A 12,099-nucleotide genomic window follows, 5' to 3' on the forward strand; every position below is an offset into this window, starting at 1 on the left:
CTGTCCCATCATCTCCCCACACAGTCATTGTCCCAACGTCTCCCCATGACACAGTCACTGTCCCAATGTCTCCCCACACAGTCACTGTCCCAACCTCCCCCCACACAGTCACTGTCACAAACTCTCCCCGACACACAGTCACTGTCCCAACCTCTCCCCACACAGTCACTGTTACAAACTCTCCCCGACACACAGTCACTGTCCCAGTGTCTCCCCACACAGTCACTGTCCCAACCTCTCCCTGTCACACAGTCACTGTCAGAACCTCTCCCCGACAGTCAATGTCCCAAACTCTCCCTACAGTCACTGTCCCAAACTCTCCCTGACACAGTCACTGTCGCAACCTCTCCCCACACAGTCACTGTCCCAATGTCTTCCCACACAGTCACTGTCCCAACGTCTCCCCACGACACACAGTCACTGTCCCAATCTCCCCACACAGTCATTGTCCCAATGTCTCCCCAGTCACTGACCCAACCTCTCCCTGACACATTCACTGTCCCAAACTCTTCCCGACACAGACACTGTCCCAACCTCTCTCCACACAGTCACTTACCCAACCTCTCCCCATGCACAGTCACTGTCCCAACGTCTCCCCACACAGTCACTGTCCCAACGTCTCCCCACACAGTCACTGTCCCAACCTCTCCCCACACAGTCACTGTCCCAACCTCTCTCCGACACACAGTCACTGTCCCATCATCTCCCCACACAGTCACTGTCCCAACCTCTCCCCACACAGTCACTGTCCCATCATCTCCCCACACAGTCACTGTCCCAACGTCTCCCCATGACACAGTCACTGTCCCAATGTCTCCCCACACAGTCACTGTCCCAACCTCCCCCCACACAGTCACTGTCACAAACTCTCCCCGACACACAGTCACTGTCCCAACCTCTCCCCACACAGTCACTGTCACAAACTCTCCCCGACACACAGTCACTGTCCCAGTGTCTCCCCACACAGTCACTGTTACAAACTCTCCCCACACAGTCACTGTCCCAACCTCTCCCTGTCACACAGTCACTGTCAGAACCTCTCCCCGACAGTCAATGTCCCAAACTCTCCCTACAGTCACTGTCCCAAACTCTCCCCGACACAGTCACTGTCGCAACCTCTCCCCACACAGTCACTGTCCCAATGTCTTCCCACACAGTCACTGTCCCAACGTCTCCCCACGACACACAGTCACTGTCCCAATCTCCCCACACAGTCATTGTCCCAATGTCTCCCCAGTCACTGACCCAACCTCTCCCTGACACATTCACTGTCCCAAACTCTTCCCGACACAGACACTGTCCCAACCTCTCTCCACACAGTCACTTACCCAACCTCTCCCCATGCACAGTCACTGTCCCAACGTCTCCCCACACAGTCATTGTCCCAACGTCTCCCCACACAGTCACTGTCCCAACGTCTCCCCAGTCACTGACCCAACCTCTCCCCGACACAGTCACTGTCCCATCATCTCCCCACACAGTCACTGTCCCAACCTCTCCCCGACACAGTCACTGTCCCATCATCTCCCCACACAGTCACTGTCCCAACCTCTCCCCACACAGTCACTGTCCCATCATCTCCCCACACAGTCACTGTCCCAACGTCTCCCCATGACACAGTCACTGTCCCAATGTCTCCCCACACAGTCACTGTCCCAACCTCCCCCCACACAGTCACTGTCACAAACTCTCCCCGACACACAGTCACTGTCCCAACCTCTCTCCGACACACAGTCACTGTCCCAACCTCCCCCCACACAGTCACTGTCACATACTCTCCCCGACACACAGTCACTGTCCCAACCTCCCCCCACACAGTCACTGTCACAAACTCTCCCCGACACACCGTCACTGTCCCAACCTCTCTCCGACACACAGTCACTGTCCCAACCTCCCCCCACACAGTCACTGTCACAAACTCTCCCCGACTCACAGTCACTGTCCCAACCTCTCCCCACACAGTCACTGTCACAAACTCTCCCCGACACACAGTCATAGTCCCAGTGTCTCCCCACACAGTCACTGTCACAAACTCTCCCCACACAGTCACTGTCCCAACCTCTCCCCACACAGTCACTGTCCCAACCTCTCCCCACGCAGTCACTGTCCCAACCTCTCTCCGACACAGTCACTGTCCCAACCTCTCCCCGACACAGTCACTGTCCCAACCTGTCCCCAACTCAGTCACTGTCACAACCTCTCCCTGACACACAGTCACTGTCCCAACCTCTCCCCACACAGTCACCGTCACAAACTCTCCCCGACACACAGTCACTGTCCCAGTGTCTCCCCACACAGTCACTGTCCCAACCTCTCTCCGACACAGTCACTGTCCCAACCTCTCCCCACACAGTCACTGTCCCAACCTCTCCCCACGCAGTCACTGTCCCAACCTCTCTCCGACACAGTCACTGTCCCAACCTCCCCCCACACAGTCACTGTCACAAACTCTCCCCGACACACAGTCACTGTCCCAACCTCTCCCCACACAGTCACTGTCACAAACTCTCCCCGACACACAGTCATAGTCCCAGTGTCTCCCCACACAGTCACTGTCACAAACTCTCCCCACACAGTCACTGTCCCAACCTCTCCCCGACACACAGTCACTGTCCCAACCTCTCCCCACACAGTCACCGTCACAAACTCTCCCCGACACACAGTCACTGTCCCAGTGTCTCCCCACACAGTCACTGTCCCAACCTCTCTCCGACACAGTCACTGTCCCAACCTCTCCCCACACAGTCACTGTCCCAACCTCTCCCCACGCAGTCACTGTCCCAGTGTCTCCCCACGCAGTCACTGACCCAACCTCTCTCCGACACAGTCACTGTCCCAACCTCTTCCCGACACAGTCACTGTCCCAACCTGTCCCCAACTCAGTCACTGTCACAACCTCTCCCTGACACACAGTTACTGGCTCAGAGCTGAATTTTGCAGTGAGTTTCAGCCAGGTTACATGAGCCGGCAGCCCTGGGCAGTTTCTCCCTGACGGCTGTTGTTTTTATCTGCAGGTCACAACAGTCCTCATGGTAGTCCCACCTCCAGCCTGGACAGCAACATTATGCTGATCATCATCATTTCTGTAGGCGTCTTCACCATCATCATGGTGGTGATTATCGCGTTGATCTGCACGCGGAGGACCAACTACCAGCAGAAAAAGTGAGTAACTCCCTGATGAGTACTGCTGTCAACTTCAGCCAGACAGCAAGGAAATGAAAATCACACTTCTGCACAATGCTTATTGAATTGAAACAACTGTCCAGTGTACAAAAATGATTTACTGTGTATTTAACCCATGCTGTCCTGTCCCCTGCTATGGGAGTTGTAATGGGACGGTCTCCTCGTGTGTTTTTTTCTGAGGGGGGTTAGATTTTAATTAATTCTCTGCTGATCACAATAAATCAAGAGTGTGTGATGGAACAGTGTGGAGGGAGATTCACTGTGTCTGACCCTGGGAGTGTGTGATGGGACAGTGTGTAGGGAGATTCTCTCTGTGTCTGAACCTGAGAATGTGTGATGGGATGGTGTGGAGGGAGCTTCACTTTGAATATGACTGAGAATGTGTATCAGGAGGGTATGGAGAGAGCATCACTCTGTCAGACCCTGGGAGTGTGTGATGGGATGGTGTAGAGGGAGATTCACTGTGTCTGACCCTGGGAGTGTGTGATGGGATGGTGTTGAGGGAGCTTCACTCTGTGTGTCTTGTGACTGTGGAGAAAGCTTCACTCTCTATCTGACACTGAGCTTGTACGACAGGACACATGGAGCATCATCTGTTAAAGGAGAAAGAGAGTTTAATGTTTCATGCTGAGACATTTTGTCGGATCTGGGAAAGGGAGGGAATGTTAATTTCTATGATTGAGAATGTCAGGGATGGGGGTTGATGGGTAGTCCAAAGAAAGTATCTCATCAACCACATTTGTTCTGTCAGAGGAAATAAAACATTAAAAATCCTCATCTGCTTTTGTTTCTCTCTAGGAAGCGGGCTGCTTGTAAATCAGCTAATGGGTCTCACAAGTACAAAGGCAATTCAAAGGACGTGAAGCCTCCTGACCTTTGGATTCACCATGAGCGCCTGGAACTGAAGCCAAATGACAAATCACCAGATCCTAACCCTGTCATGACAGACACTCCTATTCCTCGCAATTCCCAGGATATCACTCCCGTTGACAGCTCCGTGGACAAGGACCATCAGCGCAGGAATTCCTACCTGGGTGAGTAAACTATTTGTTTGTTGTGATCAGGGGTCCAAGGGGTCCACAGGATGTGGGGCCACCTGTTCAGAATTGGGGTCATCTTCCAGGACACTTCGACTGAGTTTCCAGCTAAAGGGAAAAGACATTGAATAAAGGTTGTGAGGCTGGGCACTGTTGCACTGTTAAGGTCTGGCCCCTGGCTGCTAGAAACTGGGAAATCTTAAACTGCGCTGAAACAGGAGCAGAAGGATCCGATGATGCCGAGTAGATGCCGGTGACACCCATTGGGAGCTGATGACGCCTGGTGGGAACTGGTGACCCTGGCTGCTGAGAGAACTTTTGAGAGGAGTAAGGAAGAATGAGAAATTCTTTGTAAAGATGAGCAAAGCCCCAAAAGACTTTTGTACTTTCCAGATGCATCTCAGCATAGAGTGAAATAATTCACAACTTCCACAGTATTCCAGCTTAAGCTGCGAAACAGCTTTCAGTGAGGGGGAGGTGGGTGGAAGTGTATCTGACTCTGTGGGGATGGGCTGTACAGGAAACAGGTATAGTAGATCCTTCATCCAGGAGGGCAAAAGTTCACCTGAGTTCCCACTCTTTCCATCAATTCTCTCAACAAACTTAATAAGAGAAGTACTCAGTGAATGTCACAGGTGGCCTTGGGAGATGACTATTACAGATGAGCTTTCTGAATAGCTGCGAGGGGGAGCTCAAATGTTACATGCTGACCTTCAGTTTCTGCGAGGATTCAGGCCACAAGCGAATTAGAGCTTGACCCATATCCAGAATAGATTAGAGAGATTCCCCAGATTTGTCCATTCTAACCCTACCCTGGGAGATGGGGTTGATTCTAGGCACAGTGCCCTGTAGGAAGTGAGTGACGGTGTTCTGGGTACTTGCATTCTGAGGTTGCCATCCATGTGACTGTAGTGTGGAGAATTATGGGATGTTTCTGTTCACAGGGCGTGAACTGGAGGATGGCGTGTCATCTTTGAGTGGTCGACGTGGTCTGCGGCCAAAGATTATGATGCCATTTGATGCTCACCCTCCACAGCGTATGTCTGATGCTGTTTCTCACTCACCCAGGGGTTGTTAGCATGGGACAGCTGTGTTGAGAGGGCAGGCAGTAATAATGTGAGAATGTTTGTGCACGCTGTGTGATGTGGATAAAGGCAACTGTCTCTCTGATCCATAGTGTCAGCATGTGGCATAGTTGGGACTGCCCTCATTCAGGGAACAAGTCAGCACATTGAGTCAGAGTTATGGTCGTGTCTCAGAGCTACAGCTGAGAACAGAATCTGACATGACAGGAACTTTGATCCTGAATGCTATCTGCTGCAGTTTTGTTGACCTCTTGAGTGAGGTACTGACAGGGTAGAGTGTGGATTTGAACCCGAGCGAAGGAGAACATCTGCAGGGGTGGATATTCAGCTCATCCAGCCCTGCACACCATTCAGTAAGATTGGTACTGATCTCTGCCCTTGGCCTCAGCTGCATGTTCTTGAATCCAAGTTCCCTGTAGACCTAAGATCTTGGTCTTGAATATGTTCATTGTATCCCCCTCTACCACTGTGAGGAGAAACACATATTTCAGATCCTCAGGGAAAGAAATTCCTCCATATTTTCATCTGAAATTGGTGTCTTCTAATTCTGAAACAACATCCCTAATCCAGATTCCACTGCAGAGGAAGCACACTCTGAGCACTCACCTTGTCAGAGTCTCCCCTAGTTCTACAACATCTCTTTGTACTTTCAAAACTGAGGAATATCGGCCAAACTGATCAAATGAAAACGTAACAGAGATCATTGATACCAAAATGTCAGACACTGACAGATTCACTTAAGACATTTTCAACAGTTTTGGAGGATCTGCGGCTTTAATTTAAAAGCCAAACCTGATTGTCATTAAAATTATTAGGGGGACAAATGAGTATTTAAAACAATCTCACCAAATGAAGTGTAATATCTGTAATTACTGGATGATACACCTCATTTGCTGAGGTTATCTTGCTGCTAATTGCAAAGTTTGCTTTGGTAAAATATGTGGGTCGTGATGACGTAACAAGCAGCCACAGGGGTTGGAATCCACTTGTTGGCAACCCGTAAGCTGCAGCCTTTATCTCAGCCATGTGTGTACACTTTGTATGTCAGCACTTGAGTGAAATGTGCACCGTGTGTGTGAGTGTGCATGCATGTGTGTGTCTGTGTGAGTGTATGTGTGTGCCTTGAATTCGATCTGGCTCCAAAAAAAACAAGCTGTAACTGAAACAAACTCAGTTTCAGCTGGGCTGAGCAAGACTGTTCTGTAGCTAATAGGCAGAGCTCTATTGGTTGTTTCTTAGGACAGCAATGGAAATCTGCCTTAATCTACTGCAAGGTGCTTTTGGAACATTTATAGTTTGGGGAAGATGATGTTCCCTCTGTGCCCTATGTCAGGATCCACCCGTTCCGCGGCTTCCAGGATATTATAGTGATGTTCCAGTGCAATGAGTAGGCTAGGAAGCTCTACTGTACAATACTTTGGTGACCCAAAATACCCAAGAAGGTTGTTTGGCCAACGGGGACTTTGAACTAAAGGTATTCTAAGAAATAGGGCAGCAACTTGCTTTGCAAGATCCACAAAGCAATGAAATGAACATTGACCATCTGCTTTGGTTAAGGAATCAGCTTTAGCTGGGCAGGCATCCCCAGAAGTCACCTACAATTCTCTGAACGAGTTCCATAGGATCTTTTATTGAGCATCAGAGAGAGCAGACAGGACCTTTGTGTAACATGCAGTCCAGGATGGAGTGGTTGGATGCAGGACTCCAGGTACTGATTAGGGAGGGTTGGAATTGTAAACTTGGTCTGGATTCTGAATGTGACTGTGTGTCTGTGTATAGTGGGGTGGGTTTCTCTGCATCATTGTAGTCCTTTCTGTGTATGAAGTGCTCTCTGTGTTGTGTTCATTCACAGCTGTGATTAGTGCCCATCCCATCCATTCACTCGACAACCCTCATCACCATCACCACTGTGAAGGGCTGTCATCCCCAACCCGCAGTTACCTCCGTCAGACCAGCAACCGGCCGCTTGGCTCCTCGTTAGACAGGGCCAACTCCACAGGTGAGACCTCCACCCTGCCTCGTCACAGGGTTGTAGATTAGCTGCTACCTCTACCTCTAGCTCTTTGTTCTCTTGATGTGAGGGCACTGGTTTTGTCAGCCATTACACCAGCTTCATTCCTCAGGTTAGGGATTCCTGATTAACATTTCTGCTCTCAGACATCAGAATACTTTGAAACTTCTCACACACTGCCGCGCTTGAAAAGTTTTTGAGGAGAGGAGGGATAGCGATGCTGGTATATTCTGCCTGTTCGCTAATTATGTTCAGTTATTCAATGGACAGCGAGTTCAGGCACAGGAGACAATTCAGAAAGGGAGAGGACAGGGGACAGGAATGTTTCTGGGAAAGGAAATGATAACAAGGATGACCATTAGCACAGATTGTTTGAACATTGAGGAGAATTAAAAGTTGAAAAGTTGAGTCATTAGTACTATACATTATTGGCAGCTTTATGCCTGGGACCCACACTGTGGCTGGGAGAAGGTGGGGACAGGGATGAAGGAACAGCTGGAGCCACAGATAGAACAAAGATCAGGGAGCGACCAGCCATGAGGGAAGTGGTTTGAGGATTGAGGATGCTGTCAAAAGGTGATGATTTGGTATTTGGGGAAGTTTGGGGGAGGGGAGAATTTTTGGGTTCGGACCTCAACGTCACCAGTGACGTAGAATGAGGGCGGCTACAGTATGGCATCGGCCATGAGGGATGTTGCTTTGAGAAGAAGCAGTTCTGGTTGTTCTCAGACCAGTGTAGTCCAGGTTCTCCCACTGTGCTCCAAAAGCAGGTGTATCCGGGGAATGATGTGGGACCTTCCTTGTGGCACAAGGGTGGGTTATGGCTGCGGTGCCCAGTGGGATTTGCGAGAGACCATGGAGTAATCATTTCTGTACTCCTCTCTGGATCTTCACTGACAGCAGGAATGAGAGCCACATGATCCCATTTTCTAATGAGTGTTGTTCCTTGTTGCTGAATAACCTGAGCCAAAGGAAAACTGATGGCCCACTCATTGCAAAGTTCAGACGAAGGAAGCTCACCTCTACAATTAAACATGGAGTAATAGAAGGGTCAGGTGAAACCTGGATAGTTAACACTTTGACACTTTGCTTTTCAGAATCTGTTCGAAATACACCCAACAGTGACATGTCACCAGCACTAAGCTCACAGACCCACACTGCAGAGACCCTGGAGGCAGATGTTCCCCCTGTATCGTATCTGCCAGGGTCGCAGGAGGAAGAATCTAACCGCAGTGTCCCAACAGCTCATGTGCGTCCATCCCACCCGCTGAAAAGTTTTGCAGTAATTGCCATTCCTCCTACCAGCACCAACTATGACGCAGCTTCATCCAGTACACCCTTACTGGCCCAGACAGGTGAGCAAGCACGGTCACTGAGCACTGATGAAAGGGCTGAGAACAAGCTTTTTTTTCCTCAAGTGTCTGTCCCTCTGTGTGTGTGTGTCTCCCTCTCCCTCTCTCTCCCCCTCCCTCCCACCTGCCCGCATCTCTTGCTGTGTGCAAAGTTGGAAGAAAGGTGTGAAGGTACTGCTGCAGAAAGCTCTGACAGGTGATGTTTCATTTGCAGGAACAAACCCACAAGTGCACTCAGTGAAGACAGCATCAATAGGAACACTGGGGAGAAGCAGGTCCCCAATGGCCGTCACTGTGCCCAGTGCACCGGATGTCGCAGAATCCACTAAAATGCTGGAGGACTCTGACGCTGTAGGTTTGATGCAGGGTTCCCATGTCCACTACTGGACCCCCTGTGTTTATCCTTCATTGTATTCTGCACCCTCTCGTTGGGTACTGTGTCTCCCTCTACTTTTCCCTGTCCTTAACCATCTGTATTTGGATCCCCCCCTCCCCACTCTGAATCTCAACAGTGTCTGTCATGTACACTCGTACAGTTCCAACACTCTCCATTCTCTACACCAGTACAATTCCACTTTCTACTTCCTCCTTTGGTTTCTATGTTCCCATGTCCATGATTAAATTTATCCAGTGGTCAGCCGTTTCTCCTCAGATCCCCTACAAACATAGAATAGTAGAGCCCAGGAACAGGCCGTTCGGCTCTCTATGTTGTGCTCAAAGCTAAAAGCAAATCAAAAACACTCCCAATACTAATCCCTCCTACCTACACATGTCAATATCCTTCTATCTTCTTTACATCCATGTGCCCATCCAAGTATCTCTTAAATGTATTTGCCTCCTCCATCATACCAGGCATCCACCACTCTCTGATTAAAAACACCACCCCCCCTTCTTGCCTTCGGTGTGTGCCCTCTGGTATTAAACATTTCAACCCTGGGAAACAGATACTCTGTCCACTCTATCTATGCCTCTCAAAATCTTGTAAACCTCTGTCAGATCTCCCCTCAGACTAAGGCACTCCAGAGAAATCAACCTTGACTAATCAGTACCTTGACTAATAAAAGCAAGTATTCCATAAGCCTTCTTAACCACCTTATAGAACATAGAACAATACAGCACAGTACAAGCCCTTCGGCCCACAATGCTGTGCCGACCCTTAAACCCTGCCTCCCATATAACCTTCCACCTTAAATTCCTCCATATACCTGTCTAGTAGTCTCTTAAACTTCACTAGTGTATCTGCCTCCACCACTGACTCAGGCAGTGCATTCCACGCACCAACCACTCTCCCGAGTAAAAAAAACCTTCCTCTAATATCCCCCTTGAACTTTCCACCCCTTACCTTAAAGCCATGTCCTCTTGTATTGAGCAGTGGTCCCCTGGGGAAGAGGTGCTTGCTGTCCACTCTATCTTTTCCTCTTAATATCTTGTACACCTCTATCATGTCTCCTCTCATCCTCCTTCTCTCCAAAGAGTAAAGCCCTAGCTCCCTTAATCTCTGATCATAATTCATACATTCTAAACCAGGCAGCACCCTGATAAATCTCCTCTGTACCCTTTCCAATGCTTCCACATCCTTCCTATAGTGAGGTGACCAGAACTGGACACAGTACTCCCAAGTGTGGCCTAACCAGAGTTTTATAGAGCTGCATCATTACCCCACGACTCTTAAACTCTATCCCTCGACTTAGGAAAGCTAACACTCCATAAGCTTTCTATCTACCTGTGAGGCAACTTCTAGGGATCTGTGGACATGTATCCCCAGATCCCTCTGCTCCTCCACACTTCCAAGTATCCTGCCATTTACTTTGTACTCTGCCTTGGAGTTTATCCTTCCAAAGTGTACCACCTCATACTTCTCTGGGTTGAACTCCATCTGCCACTTCTCAGTCCACTTCTGCAACCTATCAATGTCTCTCTGCAATCTTACGACAATCCTCTACACTTTCCACACCACCACCAACCTTTGTGTCATCTGCAAACTTGCCAACCCACCCTTCCACCCCTACATCCAGGTCGTTAATAAAAATCACGAAAAGTAGAGGCCCCAGAACTGATCCTGTGTAGCCAGTGTCGAGCTGTGAACTTGGATCCAAGATCTCTCTGCTCAGTAACACTGTTGAGGACCTTGCCCTTAACAGTGTACTGTCTCCGTGCACTTGCCCTACCTAGGTGCAACACCTCATTTACCTGGGTTAAACTCCATCTGCCATTTCTCAGTCCATATCTGATCTATATCATGCTGTATTCTTTGTCAGTCTTCTAAACTATCCACAACTATATCAATCTTGGTATCATCTGCAAATTTACTAACCCATCCATCGACATTGTCCTCCAGGTCATTTAATACACATTACAAATAGCAGAGGTCTCGGCACAGATCCCTGCGGAACTCCACTAATTACAGACCTTCAGCTCAGACAGGTCCCTTCAACCACCACCCTCTGTCTTCTATGTGCCAGTTCTGAATCCAAACAGCCATTAGCTGTGGACCCCATGCATCTTAATAGTCTGGATTAGCCTCCCATGAGGGACTTTTGTTAAACACCTTACTGTCTATGGGCCACATCCACTGCCCCACCCTCATCAATCTCTCTCATCACCTTGTCAAAAAAAAATTATTGGTAAGACAACCTGCCCTGCACAGACATGCTGGCTTTCCCTAATTAGGCTATGGGTTTTCAAGTGTTCATATGTCCTATACTTAAGAATTTTCTCCAGCAATTTCTTTTCAACTTGCATGAGACTCATATTACCAAGATTTTCCCTTGTTCTCTTACATTGACGTACAACATTAGCCACTCGCCAGTCCTCTGGGACCTTGCCTGTGGCTAGAGAGGACATGAATGTCCTGGTCAAGGGCTCAGCAATCTCATCTCTTGCCTTCTCCAATAACCTGGGTAAATTCCATCAGGCTCTGGGGATTTATCCACCTTAATACTCATTTGGAGGCCCAACACTTTCTCCTCTTTGACCTCTAAACACCCTAACATATTTACATACACAGCACTGATCTCCTGGTCCTCCATATCTTTTTCCTTGGTAAATACTGAAGCAAGGTACTCAATAAGTACCTCGCTGTCATTTTCTGCATCCAAGCAAATATTGCCCCTTTTATCTTTGAGTGATCCCAACCTCTCCCTAGTTATTCTCTTGCTCTTGATGTATCATAGAATGCCTTGGGAATCCTAAATGCCAAGGACTTTTCCTGGCGCCTCCTGCTTTCCTAATTCCATTCTTTAGTTCTTTTCTGGCTTCTTTATACTCATGTGCTTTGTTTGATCCCAGCTTCCAAAGCTTTACATAATTTTCCTTCTTTTCTTGACTTTCTCCTTAGACTTCCCTGTCCACATGTCCATAATTAAATTTATACACTAATGGTCAACCCTTTCTCCTCAGATCCGCTTATTCCCATGTCCACGGTTAAACTT

At 48.8% G+C, this 12,099-nt stretch overlaps 1 protein-coding gene across 2 annotated transcripts in view; it reads left to right on the plus strand.

The window, feature by feature from the left end:
* Positions 1–12,099, plus strand: part of LOC132378744 (neogenin-like) — a 383,956-nt gene that overhangs the window by 368,522 nt on the left and 3,335 nt on the right. For both annotated transcript variants that reach the window (XM_059945868.1, XM_059945867.1), the window contains exons 22-27: positions 3,015–3,162; positions 3,982–4,217; positions 5,165–5,257; positions 7,158–7,304; positions 8,414–8,671; positions 8,883–9,019. In XM_059945868.1, coding sequence (XP_059801851.1) covers positions 3,015–3,162; positions 3,982–4,217; positions 5,165–5,257; positions 7,158–7,304; positions 8,414–8,671; positions 8,883–9,019 — 1,019 coding nt within the window. The remainder of the gene's footprint in view (positions 1–3,014; positions 3,163–3,981; positions 4,218–5,164; positions 5,258–7,157; positions 7,305–8,413; positions 8,672–8,882; positions 9,020–12,099) is intronic.

This window comes from Hypanus sabinus, chromosome 21 (genome assembly GCF_030144855.1).
Source record: "Hypanus sabinus isolate sHypSab1 chromosome 21, sHypSab1.hap1, whole genome shotgun sequence".
Taxonomy (NCBI): Eukaryota; Metazoa; Chordata; class Chondrichthyes; order Myliobatiformes; family Dasyatidae; genus Hypanus; species Hypanus sabinus.